General features: G+C 40.1%; 1 protein-coding gene across 6 annotated transcripts in view; it reads right to left on the bottom strand.

The window, feature by feature from the left end:
• Window positions 1-2,483: 2,483 nt before the first annotated feature.
• Window positions 2,484-19,514, bottom strand: part of TENM2 (teneurin transmembrane protein 2) — a gene marked incomplete at both ends in the record, with an annotated part of 489,425 nt that continues 472,394 nt past the window's right edge. For all 6 annotated transcript variants that reach the window (XM_080353522.1, XM_080353523.1, XM_080353524.1 and 3 more), the window contains 6 exons: window positions 2,484-3,245; window positions 4,445-4,575; window positions 7,399-9,013; window positions 9,913-10,209; window positions 14,282-14,517; window positions 16,057-16,232. In XM_080353522.1, coding sequence (XP_080209648.1) covers window positions 2,484-3,245; window positions 4,445-4,575; window positions 7,399-9,013; window positions 9,913-10,209; window positions 14,282-14,517; window positions 16,057-16,232 — 3,217 coding nt within the window. The remainder of the gene's footprint in view (window positions 3,246-4,444; window positions 4,576-7,398; window positions 9,014-9,912; window positions 10,210-14,281; window positions 14,518-16,056; window positions 16,233-19,514) is intronic.

Here is a 19,514-nt window from a genome sequence, read left to right as displayed (position 1 = left end):
CTAATTTTGAAGAGTTTCAGCTTCAGGAGATTGGAAACAGAATAAAGGATTGTCATGGTTTAACCCGAGCTAGCAATTCAAAACCACAATACCTGCTTGCTTGCTGCAACTGCACTCCCAAATAAGGGAGAGAATCAAAAGGGAAGGGAGAAACTCGTGGATTCAGATAAACACAGTTTAGTAAAATAACTAAATAATACTAATAAACCGGTACTACTAATATATATATATGCAATGGAAAATAAAATATAAAGTAAGAGATATTCAGTGCCCTTCCTCATGTACTCCATCCGTGCTGAGCAGTCAGTGCCAGGAACTAGCACCTGGTCCAGAACAGCTGATGCCCGAGAGAGAGGACAGAAAAAGGCAGAAAGGCCCAGTGGCCTCTGCAGAACAGTAAAATGGCAAAAAGCTGAAGTAAAAGAACTCCCGAACAGAATTCCACTGAAACAGAGCAGAACCAGAATGGGTCTCTGTCCCCCTATCCAGAAAATCTAGTCAGATACACAGCATGACGCTGATGGGATGGAATATTCTCATTGATGAGTCTGGATGTCAGTCAAGGTCTGTCCCGTCTATGTCCCCCTTCCCAGCTGCCCACATCTGGAGACAGGGAGCTCAGAAAAGACTTTGGCTCCCACACAACAACTAAAAAATATTTAATCTGCCCTGGGGTGTTATATTCTTGTTCTCAAACTAAATCAAAACAACAACTGTTCTAGCTACGAAAAAGAAAGGTTTCTAACTGCATGAAGAAAATTAATTCACATTCAGTCAAACCAGCACAAGGACACAGGAGATTGTGAGATGGGTTCTCATTTCAACCCTCTACACGCTTAAATAAGACAAAAGCAGCAGGGCTCTGGTTGATGGATAGTTCCCTTTTACCATCATCAGGAGTGACTGTTTGCTTAGGAGAGGGTCCTTGATCTTACCTCCAGTCTTTAAATGTGGTAGAGATAAGCAATCTCCCCAAAATGACATTTCATGGGGGCTTTCTGGCTCACAGCTGGGCCTCCTGAGTTCCATTTAATATTCTGTTCAAACTGTTCGGTTGTTACCTTAGGGCGATTAAACTAATCCCAGTATTGAAACATGGCAGTTTGAGGGTTGCTAGTCACGAGGTGCAGAGGGGGAATTTCTTAAGCATTTACCAACCTTCTGCTGTGTCCTAAAAAGAGTTTTGGGTGATTTGTATGTTGGACTTTGCTTACCCAGAGATCAAAGGACCAGCTCTCTGTAGACTCCACAGTACTACAACAGCGAGGCATTTCGACGTATAAGATGCTGTGTGCATTAGGTGACAGACTCTACATTTTTTAATTTTTAAAAGATTTCACAATGGAAGACAAGTAATTCACAGGAGTTTTAGAGACTTTATTTATGTATAAACAATTTAAACACTTTGCCATAAATTATCTTTGCCTGTCTCTAGTCTTTGCTTAGCAGCAAATTAAAATTAATATAAAAACTCAATGAACAATTCATACATGTATATTACAAAAAAGTTCTTGTACCAAAGTTCGTATTAGACTTTTTTTTTTCTTTTTTCTTTTTTTTTGTGGTGACCGTAATGTGATTGTCTCAGTTTCTCGACCAAACAAACACACTAATAATTTTTAAATCTGAAACAGTGATTGTGCCTTCTGGCTGATGTATGTACAGGGTGATCTGACGTGGTGCCCATTTGCAATAGTGTAACACAATGCCCACAGCTCTACTGGAACTGATACCAACAAACTACTGAATCTAAACAGACTACACCCTGTAACTGTGTTATACTGTCCACAATGGAAATCTTCAAAGACAAACAGAGTATGAAATTTATTTGTAGTGATTTATAGCCACCGTTTTGAATGTAACTTTACACTCTGCCCTCTTTGAGTAAGTTAAGCTTCAGGCCAGACAAGTGGAGGGTCAGAGTGCAAGTGTGGTTTTGTTACTTTTAAATATATTTTTCTTTACTATTTCCAGTGCGCTCTCACTTGCATTCTCATTGTCCTCCAGTTGCTACACACAAATCACCCCAAAGTCATGTTTTAAATGCACCTGTATTTTGCTTTAAATGAAAACCTCTTGGATATTTATCAAACAAGCAGTCTGAATCATCTGTGTTTCATCAGCTGGTTAGTGAAAGTGGCCCACTTGGATTTCTTAGTTTGCTCACGTGTGAATGGAGTGAGGTAATACAATACGAGGCCTTCTTTTTGTTTTTCTTTAGACCCAGAACAAGTGGGTAATATTTCAGGGGTACTTTTTAATTTGTATGGTTAGTTTTCAGTCTGGCTTTAGTCCACTTCAGGATGTGGTTTTTAATCACTTGAACAGTAGCATTTAACTCAAAAAATATGAGCTTTTTTGCCACTTTCTATCCCAAAGTAGCTCAGCCTAGTGCCCCCATTTAGGTCTTCATCTCCTTAGGAGAGGAGATAACAGTTACGACTACTGATTCATCCAGCAAAGGATGACAGCAGGTTAATTTGTTACCTCTTTCCCATTTCATTCTGTCTTAAGAACTGGATGTTGCTGCTACTGTCTGCTAGCTCTGGGTACTGCTCCACGGGCAGGACATAATATCCCTCGTAACCTTGAACCCTTCCCGTGTTCAGAAGCTGCTGCTTCTCTCCGTCTGTCCATACGCGGCTGCCCTCTCGGCCATCCCGTGCCTTCTGCTGCTCCTTGGCCCAGGCCGAGCCTAGGGCTCGCTGCCGAGCCTGGTCTAACACCCTCGCCTTCTCCTCGTCCAGCGTGTCGGGGGTCAGTCCGTAGCGGATGTTGATCAGCAGGGTGGAATACTGAAACTCAATATTCGTGAACCTTCGAGTCCTCCCGTTGACGAGGAGAGTGGGCTGGGAGACGGTGACGTTGACTCCGCTCTCCAGGACCTTCCGTCCGCTGGTCATGGCGAGGGTGACGAGGTCGCTGTCAGCCGAGCCGATCTTGACAAAGTAATGGGTGTCCTTGCCCTCGATGCTGTAGTGCATTTTTTCCAGGTAGTGAGCGCTGTTCAGGACGGAGGCAATCTTTCTGCTGTCATCTGTGGCGATGCTGGAAATGCCGGTGGTGACACGGCCTTCCTTCACAGCAAACATGATTCCTTTCCCGATGATCGGAGTGGTTGTTGCGAACCAGTGACCTGCTTTTTCTCTAATATTGGCATGTAACCTTTTAGATATGACCTGGCCCTCAAGAGCCATGAAAGCTTGGTTGTGTCTTTCGGTTGTCTGCTGAACTCCTGTAATTAGCTGGGAAAAACAAAACAAAACAACGCCAAATAAGATATAGATCTGAAATTACTTATTTCAGAGACTGATATTAATCTTTGCTTTGCTTGTTTAAAGGAAAGCCATGATGTGAAAAATTCTACACTATGCGAAGAGCACCCACAGCTACCCACCCCTGTATATATCCTGTTCAGAATCAGGTTAAATACTCATTTGACAAATTATTGTAATACCAACTAAAATCCTTCTCATTAATCACCCTTGTAGCATATATGTACCATAAATCAATTTTTGAAAATTACATAATGTTCGCTACAAGACTAAGTAAGACCCAAGTCTAGCACAGTTTTAATCAGAACTTAAAGCAAACAGAATAAATCTATCTATTAAAAGATGGCACTTAACCTCTGGACATTTTTGCCCAGAGATTTCAACCCGTATATATAACTAAAATGCTTTGGAATGTAAGCCTTTTTGAAAACAGATGAGACTTGGGCTTCAAAATACCAAAGAAATTCCCGAAGAGGGGATTTAGACATTCAAGTGACTTAGAGGCCTATGAAAGCGCCATGTTTAGGTTTATATGATTTCAGCTGTATTACCACGAATGTGATGTAAGGTTAGAAAAGACCAAGTTTGGAATTGGCCTAGTACTCTAAGGTTATTAAATGGGTCAGAATTTATTATAAAGGTGGAAAGCATATATCATCTTCCACCCTTAGCCTGATGAGTATGAGCACGGTAACCGAGTTAACTGGAGTAGCAAACCAAAGCCTCTAAGCATGGGAAACATTGGACAAAAAATGATGAGAAATCCTATTACAGGGTGAGAAGAAGAACCATTTCTTAGCACCACAGCAAATACCAATCTAAGTTTATTGCATTATGTACGTTATAAGGATGGCTTTACCAAAGGTAGAACACATGATGAATTAGCCTGACACTGTCTCCCTTTGTCATTGCTAATCAAGTTAATCGAGTTACAACTTGTTAATCAAGGAAGAACTCAATAAAAGACAAACTAATGACACTGTAATTATGATAACAACGAAGGCTGGCAAGAAAGGCCTGTGTTCATTAGTATTAAATCTAGCTATACCCACTTCACTTTACACTGAAATAAATACTTGGCCTTCTGCTGTAACTACAGAAGAGCCAGCAGTTCTATTCACAGAGTAGGGCAAATTTATCAAGAAAGATAACTTCATATTTCTGCCTACCTGTCCATTTTCACATGCTTGGCTCTCGGACAACTCATATGGAGGTGACACAAAGTACATTTTTGCTCTAGGGAAACCAGGAATAATGTTGCTAAGCTGAAATCCAAACATCACCAACCAGCTTTTGACATCTGAAAATCAAAAGTAATCAGGCAAATGAGAAATAAGTATATGTAATAAATACAAGAAATCCACAAATTTAGGAAATCCATCCTTGACCTCTTTAATTTCAAGTAGCAGTGGAACTCATAATTTTTCTTACAGTGTGGCACTTTACAGAACTGCAGTAATCCACCCTGAACAGGCACAGGAAATATTGCTTTAAATTTACCCAAAATAGTTCCTCAGGGGTACACCACCTCTTTCATTCTTTTTCCATTACAGCACATGGATTATCCAGACATTTTACTTTATGCAATACTTGTTCCATCTCTGACACCTTCTGATGAGGCTACTGTAACCTATAAACTGTCTTGTAAAATGATATTTCATTAGGTTACTAAAAACATCTGCAGAGTCCTTTGGGAAAACACACGGTTTCTCTCTATGACCTACTTCTATTAGCTGTCATCAGGTCTCAGGAGGCTCCATTAAATGCAGTAAGAAGCTAGATCTGTAATTCAGATGTCTAAATTTAGGTACCATGAATATCCTTCCCCATCTCTCAGGCCCAGTACAGAAAAGCAGGAGCTGCAGGGTGGGTGACAGCTCAGTACCAGGGTGAGCTCTGGGAAGATCCAGCTCTGGGTTTAACCACTAAAACCTTGTCTTCATATCTAGTTTAAAAAGCTAAGTCACTAAATTAATAATGGTAATTCTCACTCAGCAGGGATTACGAACTAATGATGTATTTTAGTTGCCAAAATGATGTTTTAAAAACAAAACCCATGACCCTGTTTTACATTTCTGTTGCCTGCTTCTCTTTTCTGGCTGCAGTGGAGATAAGCTGCAGTATGGGAGCACGGGCACTTCTCACTGGATTGGACCTACACTCATGGCTATTTTTATTTAAAGATCTCTCCTGTCTGTCTTTTCCAGTGGCCATCTCCCCTCGCTGGCCTGTGGTGGCTCCTGGTGCCGCTACTGCCACTGCAAACTCTGTGTTTGAAGAGAGAGGTGACCGTGGGGAGACACCCTGGATGGTGGGGCTGGTCCGAGCCCGTGTCTCACAGCCTGTTCTCCCCAAATCTTGAGCAGAGGTAATGTTATATCCTAAGAAGCGTAACACTTACTTGGTTGTGGACGTGTGACAGCCAAAGTTGTCTTTTCTTAGCTAGTCTAACACTAAAATAAAAAGTATAACACTCTGCTTCTGCTGAGATATTTATATGCAATGCCACTACACAGTGCCTACCATATTTTTGCTCTAGCTTTGGACAGCACAGGGTTACTGCTCCTTTTTAAGGCTTCAATTAATGTTATGGTATGATGGTCTCTGCCAAACAATTCAGCTGCCCCAATTCTGCAAAAATGAGGAGGACCTACATACAAAGTAGTCGGTATTTTTCTTAGCTAATGTGCTTTGCAGCGCTGCTCTTGCTACAGGAATTACTTTTCAGCAAAACCTGTGAATAAAGCAGTGTCAGGTGTTAACAGTAAAAATGGATTAGGAGCAGTGTGTCTTGATGTTGGTTTTGTTTGTTTGTTTGTTTTTTAACTATGGAAACCGAGGTGCCACTGTAATACTATAATCACTTCTTGTGCAAGATAATGTTTAGTCCATACAGCAACAAATATTTTCATCACCAGTGAAGTATTTTTGCAGACTACTAGGTGTGTGCTATACCAAAACGCAATTTATCTTTCTAGATTTCATCTAGTGGATGGATAAAATAAATTCATGCAATTTCAGAGCATAGCAAATCATCGTGATACCGAAAATTGAAATCAAACAGTGGTAGGTGAAAATAGGAATTTTGTTGAATTTAACAACAGAATTTGATCCCAAGGTATTTTTAGTCACCAATGTTTTCACACTATCAGCTACAAATCGTACTATCTTCAAATTGCAAAGTGGCTACAGTACAAGCTGTGGTGTGTTACACATATTATTAGATCCCAACGTACTAATAAAACTGGCTATGATTTTTTTGAAGGAAATGCATTTTTCTTGAAATCCAAATTACTGCTAAAATTAAGATAGCTCCTTTTAAAAATGATGTCACTGCTCTAATTTTTGTATACTGCACATTCAGTTCTGAAAAAAGCCTTTCCTTAATTACCTTTCTTTTTAGGAACTGCCAGCAGCTAGTTCAAGTACTGTGTGATCTTACTAAGTGAAAAATTATTACTAATTAAGAACAGGTTACATTTTTACCCAATTCTAACATACACGATCAAAACTACTTTATTGTTTCTCTTTCTCAGCTCTAGATAATCCATAAAATTTCTTAGTCTTTCAGGAGGAAGTAATTTTAAAAAGCATCAAGATTTTTGTTTTAAAGACTAAGGCTGTTTGTGCATTAAAAGTTAAATGGGAAAAAGAGGTTTAATTAAATCCATTCTTGGTGTTAATTCATAATCTGCCCGTGGGCTCAGCCAGCAGTTAATTTTGAAAGGAGCCCTGAAGAAAAGAGATGCTGAGCGGTTTAGTTCCTGATGCTGCAACTAACCTGCTAGTGATTCTTGTAGGTGACTTCACTTTTCCTTATATAAAATTAGAATGAATACATCTTCATACAGTACTAGTTCAATAGGAAGAGAACTATGCTGAAATTGAATGTTCAGGTAATTTTTTTCTTTTCCCCCTCCATAATTCATTGTGGCTTCTCATTTAGCACCTTTTATTCGGGGAGGAGCAGTACCATCAGGACTAGCCAGCCCTTTTCATAGCATGAAAAGGAAATTGGCCCAATCTGGATGGGAGGATTCAGCAAATGGCTGGTAAGAAGCCTGATTTCCTTCCCAAATCAACCTCCAAACCGTTATTTATAAGAAATGTAATGAAGTCTCACCTGTTACATAGTTCTTTAGATCCAGTTCATTGCTGAGAGGGTTGTTACTCTTGAACATATACAGATTGAAAGGAGCAGGTTCTTTACCGATGTTCTTCCACATGGTGTAATCAGGAGATGTCCAGCGTCCAGCCAGGACATCGTAGTCCCTTTGGGTAAAATGGACGAGTTTGGTTAAAGGATCATACAGCCCCCCATGGAACCCAATAACCAGCTGGAAATCGGGGTTAGAGTCGTAATAAATCTCCCCATACGCTGTGTACTGCAGCTGTTTGATCATGAGCCCATTGATGCTGAACACAGCTAACGGAGTGCCTGTGTTATCAGAGGCGACGTAATATTCCTCTCCGCTGCTACTCTCCATTGCAAAGAGGTGGCCTTGCAGATCGTAGTACAAAGAGGTAATTTCTGAATTGGAATGATTGTAGACATGAGTTACCCGTGTTGGATTGTGAAGATCGGCATAAAAGTACTGTAGATGATGCCCCAGGTTAGTCTTACAGGAAGCCCTTCGGCCGAGTCCATCATAGCGGTACTGAACGCTCCACCCATTGGCTTTGTTGTAAGCTCTTGTTAAGAGTCCTTTGGAGTTGTATTCAAATACGTCGGAGCCTCGCTGACACAGGAACCCATCGTCATCGATTTTGTACGGTATGTCACCTAAGCGCGTAATCCTGTCTCTTAGGTCATAGCGCAGTGGCATCAGTCGGACACTGTTTCCGGGATTCAAGAGATGAAGGTTTCCATTCAGATCGTAACTGTAACGCCAGGTTGGCCTGTCATTTACAGCTACGCTTTGCAGTTGCCCATCTCCATCGTAATCGTAGGTATACTTGGTTGTGTTGGCATATGGGCCAAGTTTCAGTTCTCTTTTGGTGACCCTTCCCATGCTGTCATATTGTACAGTCATCCAGTACATCAGGGACCTGAACATCTCATACTGAACTTCTTTAATGCGTCCATGGGTATCAAAGTGCTTACTCAGTGTCATAACTGCTGTAGTAATAATTTGATTTATATCATAATAAATAACTCCGAATTTGCCAAAATGCTCTACTTTGCCAGAAATCTCATCATACCGGTAAAGATCAACAGGCAGAGGGGTCTCACTTATGATGGGTTTGATGCTTGCGATTCGAAAGCTATTATCATGATATGTATAATCAAACCTTGCATTGACCATACCTTCTTCAGAGAATCTGTAGATTTGTTTGTCAACGAGAGGACCAATTTTCCGATAGCGGATTGTACAAGAAAATCCTCCACTTTGCAAATTCACCATTTTTAGGACACCCGTGGTTTCATCATATCCAAAAGTAACTGCAGTGCTGTCATAAACAATTTCAGATAATTTGGATAGCTTTCCATACTTGTAGAAGACTTGTCGGCCAGTACCTAAAAATGATGTTTTCAAAATCCTCCCATCATCACTGTAATCAAAAATCACCGACGCATTGCTCTCAGGAGGATTATAAATATTTCTGATATAGCCAATAGAGGTGTGGGTTGACATGCTGTGCCGAGCAACGCTGGGCATAGTAACAGCATGAAGTCGGTCTGAAGAATCATACTCGAAAATGTACTGACGTTGACTCTGAAGCAGCAGCACCATTGACTAGAGGGGAAAAAAATCAATACACAGTTACTGTCTTTCAGCATGTGACCTCTGAGAGGGTATTAAAGAAAAGTTTACTGAAGAGGAACTAATGTTAACTGAATAAAGAGAGACATAGATACATTCATTAGGGGCACAAAGCTGCTCAGGAATATTGTCAGATTGCCGGATGAGAAGATCTTCTGCTTGAAAATCAATATGCTGACATTCCAGAGAAGGTGTAGGTTAGCAACCCATCAGCTGCCCTCCCTTTAGCAGGACTTGTTTTTGTTGGGTTTTTTTTGAGGGATGCAGAGAAGTTAGATAAATGAGTTCATTTATCTTTCCGCTAGCAGTTGTAATTCACAGCTATTGCTGTGAAACATGTGAGAAACTAAGCAGAGAACGTCAGCTCTGGTTTGCTTAAAACAACAGATTCCACGAAGGGAAAGGGAAAATAATATGCAGTTTTGAAGTATTTAAGACACTTTCATGATTGAAGTGTCTTCATTAGGCTATATAAAAATGCATTACCACGTTTTCATTTAATAAATAATGATTGGAGATTAATTACCTGTTTCTACTTGAACCTTTTGTCAGGTTTAGTCATATACTTTTGGTTTTAATTAAGTGCAATGCATTGTGTTAGTTTATGCCATTGTATGGCAACCTAAGTGCTTTCAGGAAAATATCAAAGGACATAAACCATGCGCAAAGCACTTCCCATTAAAAAGCAATCAAATTCAGCTGACTAACTGAAAAATAAGGAACTTTGAGACCAGGGACAAAGGGATTCTTAACAGCTGGAATAAGTAAAATTTTAGATAATTTCTGTATGTTACACGCAGAGCTTAAAATGAAGCCGAACGGTACCTTTTCTCTTTGAGGCTAATGCCAGACGGTAAAACACCACCACCTACTTTTTCCAGGTAGGTGTAGCTCCACACCTTCCCGTCCGCGAACATGCGGGAGATGATCCTGCCCTGCTTGTCGATGTCCGTCCTCTCGCTCATGGCGCCGCGCTGCAGCCCGGCCAGGCGCCCGTTGAAGAAGTAGGAGACGTTGACGGCGGCCAGGCCGCTGCTCGGCAGCCACAGGAAAGGCCGCCCCAGCTGGTCGTAAATGATCCGCAGCGTGAACTTACGGTGGTCGTCATAGATTTTCTCTGTGCGTATGTTGCGGTCGTAGTCGATGGACAGTAAATTCCTTCCATGCACCTATGGAGCGGAGGAAGGCTGCAGTCAGGGGGCACGACGCCTCTATGGAATTTCAGCATGAAAGCAGCATGCATGAAGGAAAACTAAATTTCCCCACATTTTCAAAAGTGTAGGATGTCTTCCTATTAACGGGCTTTTGCTTTCTGCTGCCGGGTATATTTAAATCTGTAACTTTGACTGTTTTACTGGGGTATTTCCCACCTCCCAGAGAGACAGTTCCTTACTGTCAGGATGCACAGACATTGTGCACACTTAGGGCTTCGAGTGCAGAGTGTTCACATATAGCAGAGAAACAAATTATTTTGAATGGAAGTAATTTTTCTAGTTCTACTCTTAGTAGTTCGTAGCCTTTTTTCCCTACAATGACTCAAGGAACAATAGGAACAATTACAATTTGGTGTCTTCATTGAGATTTAGCCACTCAGGTTCTGTGGCTGTGACACCCTGCTTATCAATTAATTCATTTAATGTTTTCTTCATTTACTTTCCAAATACTCAATAGGTCCCTCAGCAACCCCATCACTTGGGATGAGTTTCATTTCTTCTGATTAAAAATCCTGATCATACAGGCTGGGAAAGATGGACTTCTAGTTTTGAGAAAAAAAAAAGTGCTAAATAATTACATTAAATATTTTCCTTTTTTTTAAATTTTCCAGTTACAATTTTCAAATCAAAGTACAGCACATAATGTTTCACTCCCAGATTTACTTTTAATCTTATTTTTTAATGAAAGAGCAAAACAGAAACAAAGGTGCCTCAGAATGCCAAATGGAGAGTCTTCTAGTGAGAGTGCTTTAATGAGAGATACATAAATATATTCACTGGAGGCTAAGCCACAGAATTCAGGCTAATGCTGTAATCTGATAAAGCTTCTTAAGTAATTTAATTGTAGATGCACCATTAATAAAGTAGAAGTCTTTAAATTAGATATAATTTGAGAGCAATGACTACTTTAAAAGTATTCATCAGTTTCTGGGAATTCATTCTTCAGCTTACATTTTGCAGTAGCTTTGATTAAGCAACGCTTTCTCTTATCCAAAATTAAACTGCACATCAAACAATATGTAAATTAACCCTGAGCCTTTCTCGAGGACATAAAAGTTATTCTGAGATATTTTCACTGGCAGGGGTAAACCCAATTCCCATCCCAACTGACTCCGTAGGAATTCAGTAATACAGAAAGGAAATTCAAAATTAATACAGTTTTGTGTTTGTAAAGAAATAATTATTTCCAATTATCGCTCATTATCCTAATTTTTTCCATTAATAAAATTTAGCTCTTTAACAGTTTGCATTTCCTCAGTGGGAAATAATTAGAAAAAGCTCTTTTCTGTAGGGTTTCCCAAAGGTTATCTCAGCAACAACTTCTCCTGTAACTCAAATAAAAGATAGGGTATTTTTTTTAAACACATTGACAATAAATCGTATTCTGCTCTCCCATTGTAATGGAAACAAAGGCAGGGAAGCCAAACTCAACAATAGTACTTTTCTCAGCTGGTTGCACTAGTTGTGTAAATGTAGGATCAATCCTGGTGACAGAGACATATCAAACCCTTTTCCTTCACAGAGCTCTTGGGGATGCAGAAGAGAGCTCTCACTTCTCAAAAACATTTAGCTGTAACATGGAAAGGTGAGTGTATGACTGAAAAGAACCCAATTTCTTATGGACTGGCAGATTTTATAAAAGCAAAAATACCCAGCAAACACGTAAGTCTTTAAAAAATATTAAGAACTGAATTTTAGCTGCTCTTTTTTCATTTCTGAAGCTGGGATTTCTGGGGTTTCTTCTCTTCAGTACAGTAAGTGCAACTGTAATCTGTACATAGAAAAGCCTGACTCCAGGTATCCTCCCTTTTCTCAAAAGCATTATAAAGATTATTACGGTTTTTTGCCATACATAACCAAAGCATTAGGGTTTTTTAAATGATTGCACAGAAGAGCTAGGCACAACCACAGATATCACGTAGAGAATAAAGCAAACACCTGCTTGGGTAACTCAGGAACTTCATTTGTACAATAAGTAAAACTGCAACGTGTAATTGCAGTGTCACATGAATTTGATAGGAACCCAAACAAAACAAGTGACTCCCACCCCTTCTGGAACACCACTAGTGCTGTCACAAGTGTCACGGCTGGAGGTGACTGAACAAGCTCCTTCTCTCTCTCTCCTCTGCCCACCCGCACACCTGGTTTCCTCGGGCAGCTGCAGGGACAGGTGCTTTGTGCCCTGCGTCAAGCTCCGGCAACAGAAATCCCGGACGTGATGCTGCCTCGTAACAAAAACTCTTCAGAGGGAACCTGAGCGAGACTTTATCTGAAACTACTTCAAGACACGGAGCGTCTGGCGCATAAAATAGTAGCAGACGGTATGCGAGATAACACAAAGATGAAGCGCGGGTCTTCCTTGGCTTTGTGACATCCGCCCAGGCAGGGGTGAACCCCGCACAATAACAACACCGCCTGTTATTAATTCTGAATTTGGGATTCAGGTGACGGCTCCGCACGCTCTCTCACCAGTTGTCCCAGTGCTGTGTTTGTTCTGTAGCGGTTCATGCCACAGCTGTCCCTGCCCTGCCTGCCACCTGCACCCCGTGATGCTCCAACACTCTTGCTGTTTCATTCACTACACAATTTTTAAAGATGAATTACGATAAATGAGATGCAAATAAATTCTGTGCTTTCTCCCTCATTTTCAAATTTCATTTTCAGTCCACTCAACCTGTTATAATCTCACAGTGATTTTCATTTAAAAGAGCTAAATGGATATGTGATTATTGTTACAGGAACTAACACCAGACAATTAAATGTTGAGGTGTTGCTAGATAAAGCAGTGTTTTGATTTGCATAAACATGATGCTAGAAAACCCATCTCAGGCAAGGTTTCAGCTCTAAGATGTGTCTAACTTCAGCTAATTACCACAAGTACCTCTATCAAATTTTTAATATTGAGAGTTAGGATTACAGAAATTTCATTTCACGGTCCTGTTTATTTTTATTTCGAACACCTAGTCGAAATGCAGACCTGATCTATTTTCTACTTATAATCAACTTCTGCAGGTCAATACATCAAAAATCAATTACACAGCCATGAAATTTAGTTATTCAGGATTAGCTGCTAATCTCATTCCATTTTTGTCTAACCTTCCCCCTCTCCCCAAGAAGTGCATTCTGAGGATTTGTGAGAATAAGGAAAGACTTGTTAATTCAACACTGTGAATTAGATGCTAAGCAATAGGAAAATACCAAATTTAACATCCTAGTCTTCTTTTTTTGTTGTTGTTGTAAATGACTACATAGTTATTTACATACATTGCATTTAGTGTATCAAGTTGAACACACAGAACTGTATCTCATGTCAAACGATGTTGAAAGTATTATTAAAAGAACCAGGACTTGATCAGCACTACATTTGTTTTCTGCCCAGTATCAACCATGTATACTGAAGCAGCCAGTGAAAGTTTAGATACTTAAGGGGTGAAAAACAGGCCAGCTAAGAACAGAATGGGATTAATCTGGCTGCAGCAGATCTTTAATTTGGCAGGGGATGGATTACATGACCTGAGTGTCTTTCTTATCCTATGCTTATGACTTTGTAATTACGGCAATTATTTTCCAATCGTGCCATTTGGGAAAGGGAATAAACACAATATGCCTGTCTCCATTAATCTGTAGGGGGATTTTCCAGAGGCAAAACGTAACAGCTCAAGCTGTAATTGCGTTTGCTCCCCAGGACTAATTGTGGCCAAGTGTGCCGTAGCGTTTTTACAAATGGCAAGTTGTCAGATTTTCTTTTTCCCCCACTTTCAACAGCAGAGTGACTTGCAGCAATATTCCCTTTATTTTTACCAACCTCTTTGGGAATACTTTTAGTAATGAAGCTTCTATAGCTGATTGCAGCAGATGATCCCATGCAGTTAACTGACCTCTCAAACAACGAAAAGATTGTCATACTAAAGACAATCCCAGAGTTGTACATTTTTAACAAGTAAAAATAGGAAAGACATCCTTCAAAATGGAGAACTGTCTGCCCACAGAAGAAAAGATCATTATTGTAATGACAGATTCTACTTACCCTGAGCTTTCTTCCAAACACAGTCACTTTGCCTTTAATCTGCTCCTTCCTCAGACGCCATTCAATTGAGTTTAAACCATTTTCCATTGGCAGAGAAATATTACATCGTCCTATGGTGGGAGTCACAGTCCCAGCCAGGACATGAGGCTCGCTGTGAAAGCTAATGCTCATGCCATTGGCATACATCACTCTCAAAGTACCATTATTACAGAGCTGGTAGCTGTTCCTCACTTGATCTACAGCAATAATGAAAAGAAAATAATTTAGCTACTCCAGTCATAAAGAAAACATATAGCTTAATTTGATTGGTTTTTTATTGCACTCCTGTTGATGTTAAATGAAGTCAGCCTGCAATTACCATTTACGTGGTACTATGGTGGAATTACAGATGTTACTGTTTCATGTAAAGAACAGGAGTGTAACAGTGAGCCTGCAGAGAGATATTGTGTTTATTTCATTATGTTTTCCCTTTGGTCTTAATTGTGAATCAAAATGCATGGCGATATATTTCAACCATGTAATTTATTTCTAATATGAACAAAAAGTCCAGAAAACTGAACTGCTGGATAAACAACAAACCATTAGATTCCAGGACGAAAAGAAAAACAAACAAAAGTTGGCGGACTCTTTATGAGTGGGAAGAAGTAAATGCCAGTTCTTTCTCTTTCCCTCCGTTTAAAAACTGTCTCCAGGCAGAAGCTTTGTGGAGAATTCCAGTTTAGCCCTAACTCAGCAGCGCAGGCTGGCAGCCCCGTCCTTTCCTTGCTGCCTTCCTCCCACCCTCCAAGTGCACCAGCCCTTCACACCCCTGGCCTCTTGCTTTTGGGAAAGTGTAAAAATAATCCTATACATCTATGGCTGTGCTGCTCTCCAGCTGTTTGACACAGCCGTTCTCAGCCAGGATGGAGCGCTACAGTGTGCCACTGTCACCAGAGCATCAGTGCTTGTCTGACAGGACAGCATCCACATAATTAATCATCTAGTATAAGAGAAATAAAGTCTTTGTAACCAGATGTGTCATGGTATAATAGTCTATAAATGTTGACATTTATGTCAGGAGGAGACTATTGTTCAACGGTGATATTATTTCACTGACTTTATATCTTAATTAAAAACCCCCATCACACACCGAATTGCTGTCAGTCTGCCATTGACGACTGACTGGTTTTGCTCCATCAGATACAACACTTGGGTGGTGCTGAAAAGCTCCATGAAACCATTTCACCATTTTGTTCTGATGCCTCCTGCCACACTCAGGATGTAACACTGGTCTCAAAGTGCTAACTGTGGCACAAGATCATCCACTGCACTGACTGGTTTACATTTCATTTAATGAGAATGTATAAATTTGGAACATTTCCTTTTTAATAGTAGGATGGTACCTGAGCCTCCCTCTGCAGGAGAATTTCCACCCCAGCAGCCACCGCTCAGCACTCAGACTGCAGCAACGTGGCACTGGAGTCAGAACCAATTTTGCAGTGGAGTACAGTGAAATATGTGAGCGGGGAAAGTGACCCTGACCTGAGAGGGAACGGCAGGACTAGCTTACACCAGTAGATAATGAGCATAGATATTTGACACAAAGTATGATTGTGAAATGTCTCTTACCTGTCCTGAAGACCTGTCATTTTAGGAATGAGCTTTATGGGAGCTTTTCTTGCAAACCTTATGCTTTTTTCCCCTGCTCATGAGTGTACTAATGGCACAAATCTTTTGCAAATTGTTTTCTCGAGCTGTGTGTGTGGTTAGATGTGCTGAGAAGTGCGCTTTGGTACCTTGAACAACTGTATAGGAAGCCTCCACAGAGGAGAGATTTGTGATGACCGTGACATCGTCATCCCGATTAGAATTCTCGATGTCGATGGTAATAGACTTTTCCATTTCTCGATGAAGGCTAGTTACCACTCCAGTGGGACGTGTTACATTGGTGAGACGCCCTTCATGATCATAGCTAATAGAAAAGTTAGTGAGAGCAAAAAAGCATAAGGATATATGTTCATTTCAATCCCCCGTGTATTAATAATGCACCACACTTGTGCAAAAATACCCAGAATGAAACAGATTTTTCAAGAACATCCTGGCCATACCTATTTCTCTGTTCTTGAAAGAGTCTATAATGATGATATAATAAATTTAGAGATACTGATCTCAACTATACGAGTGTGAATCCAGGCTAGCATCTTTTAAATTATTTAATTGATTAACTAAATTATTACAGAAATACAGAGTGCTCAAACAATTATAATTAGCAAATTAACCTTTCAATAGCTGCAATTCACCCCAAGGAGGTGGACTTACGATGGATACTACAATATACAATTGCATATACTGCACATTTGCAATTGAATACTTAGTGGAAACTATTAAGCATGGTCTTAAGTGACATATCAAGGAATAAATTGTCATAAGAGATTAAGAAAGACATCAGCTCGAGAACATCATAATTTCATTTAGATCTTATCTGTGGTATTCAACTGCATTTTGGGGTCAATCTTTTGGCTCATAAGACGAATGATGAGAAGTTAAAGAACAGGATAGGTTGGAGTTGCACAAAGGGCAGCAGTCAACACACCTTAGAAGATTAATTAAGCGCTCCATAGGCATAAAGATTAAAAAAAATAAAAGAAAAGGGCTCTTCATGAGCTTATTGAGTTAAATTTATTTAGAAGCCTGAGGAGGGGGAAAAGAAAGAATGCTGCCTGAAATCAAATCATACTGTTTCTCCCTTTCCTTCAGTATGCTATATTTGTGTGCATACCTATGCTAAAGAAGCAAAACATTGGATTTTAAGGGCAAGAAATGGGGACCTGAAACAAAACCAGCATTCCGGTCTGACACTTTGCTTGCTGCAATTCTCTGCTTGTGCAAGCGTCTCTCACCCAGCTGCTACCAAAGCTTCTGAACAGCAGAAAGGCAAGAAAAAATGTCCTGTGTAGATAAAGGGAAAAGTTTAGGTAGAGATTGAAACCAACTGGTCATCCTTCAAACGCGGAGATCCGGGGAGCAGGAAGCCTGGAAGAGAACTGGTAAATCCATTGCACTGCGTGAGAGTAACAGAAGAGGAGAGGAGCACGTTTAGTAGCACGGAGCTAGCCGAGTTCTTTGGACATCTGTGGTTAGCTGGAAAGATGAAGAGAAATCAGTGCTTTCAACAGGACTTTTTGCAATTAAACCATTCAGAAACCTCAAAGTAGGCCACCTGAACTGTATAGCATACATCCAAAATTAATACACAAATTGGCTCCTCAGTTAATACAAATATAGAATAAGCCTTTCAAATCCATTGCAAATGGTTGCACCCATTCAGCTGAGTATAGGGGAGGAAGGAAAAAACCAATCACCTGTGGAGCAACAAGCCTTACCAGGATCAATGGAAGTATTAGGCAAAGAAGTAAATCAATAAGACAAAGCATCGTGCAACCTAAAAGGGACCAATAATAGTGTTCATTTAAGCAGTTCAGGATCAAACAAGGATTAAGCAACATGATTGTTCTTAATGAAAGTCATGAGTTTCTGCCCATATATATATATTATATATATATATATTATTATTTTTTTTACCATATCAACAAGATACTAGATAAATTATAATATGTTGAGGTAATCTATGAAAGGGGGTTTGGTTGAGTCTATGTAAAAGTCTTCACAAAAAAATATTGAAAACTACTCATAAAGTATAGATGAGGAAAGAACTTGATCCAGTCAAGCATCCATCTAGCTAGGAAAAACAAAAAGGACAAAAAAAATGAACAATTTAAAAAATCCCAAAGGTTAATGAGTTACAGCCTAAGCGTCTGTATGTGGACTACTTTGGGATGTTTAGTGATTAGCAGGGCGATGAACAGAATATTAGGTGTCAAATATTACTGAAGAGACAATGTTATTTAGGACAAACTAGAAAAGTCTCTGAGTGGCTTCAACGTGACTATGCAGAGCTTGGTGAACATCCAGAAAAATGGCTGGCAAAATTCCCCATCAGCAAATATATTTTAGGCAATGCAAATGAGACATTAATTCATACTCTTCACTCACATTGCTGGGTTTTTAATTAACCCAGGAAAAATTCCTGGGGATTGCTGTGGGCTACTTGCTGAAAATCTCTGTCCAAAGTGCAAGGGCAGTCTAAAAAGTAAAAATGGATGAGGATCTACAGAGATTGAAACAGAAAAACGGAAATATTCTAATGCTATTTCTAGAAATCGGTGTTTTGCCTCCTGCCATAGGGCATGTTTCCCAGTGTTGGTCATGCTATTTGAAAACAGCACTGGCAGAGATTCAAAGGATTTATAAGCAAGTGGTGGACATGCTTAAAGTGACACATACAAAAGTACTCTCTATGAGGATCTGCAGACTGTTTAGTTTACGAGCTAGACGCATAAAAAAGTCACTACTTAAATTATATATACACTCCAATACCAACATATAAAGAAGGCATTTCTATTTTATCCATTGCATCAATAAAATCTTATTTAAAAAGAATACCTTAAAGGTAAAAAATGTAAAATTAATAAAACAGAAACCTCTTACGTTCTACATAATTTAGAAGTGAAACACTATTGAGGCGGGGCTTTTTTATTATTTATATATTATGTGAGAGCAAGTGCTTAGTAGACTACAACAAGCAGACATTTATCTGAATAATAAAAATAAAGCTATACAGGAATTAAATGGTTATATACTTTTCTTCTTCATGTCATGAACCTGGGTCTACTGAAGTAAGAAAATAAAATTTTGCAATGGAAAATATACTAATATTCTACTGATATCGTCTTGAGAAGCAGCTGCTACATATGACAGTCAATGCATCAGGCTAGATGAATCAGATCTGATAAGGCAATTTGTTACCTTCAAATGAGGTAGATTCTGGATACGCTGAAATTACTGAGCCTTTGTTACTGACTTGAGTTAGAGCATGGTCTCATTGCAAGTTTTTCCTACTAATGAAACTACGAGAGGAGGGAGTGAACAGAGCCTTTCTTAATCCTGGCACCTTAGCCTGGGTTCAGCATCCCCCTGTGCCCGCGACCGCATTGCTGAGGGGCTCGAGGCGCCTGGGCAGGTGTGAGTTCCCAGGACAGCTCTGGGTGACAGACTCGCCTTCTGCCGCGGCCACTGCCCCATCCTGGGGCTCGGAGCTGCCGGCCCGTGCGGGATGTACACGTATCCCACCCCTGGGTCCCTCCCACGGGCCTGTGATAACGCACTGCGGGCTGTTCTCCCGTGGCCAATATTG

This window comes from Nesoenas mayeri (genome assembly GCF_963082525.1).
Source record: "Nesoenas mayeri genome assembly, chromosome: 14".
Taxonomy (NCBI): domain Eukaryota; kingdom Metazoa; phylum Chordata; class Aves; order Columbiformes; family Columbidae; genus Nesoenas; species Nesoenas mayeri.
Note: the sequence above shows the minus strand (reverse complement) of the source record. Positions and strands in the feature narration are given on the sequence as shown.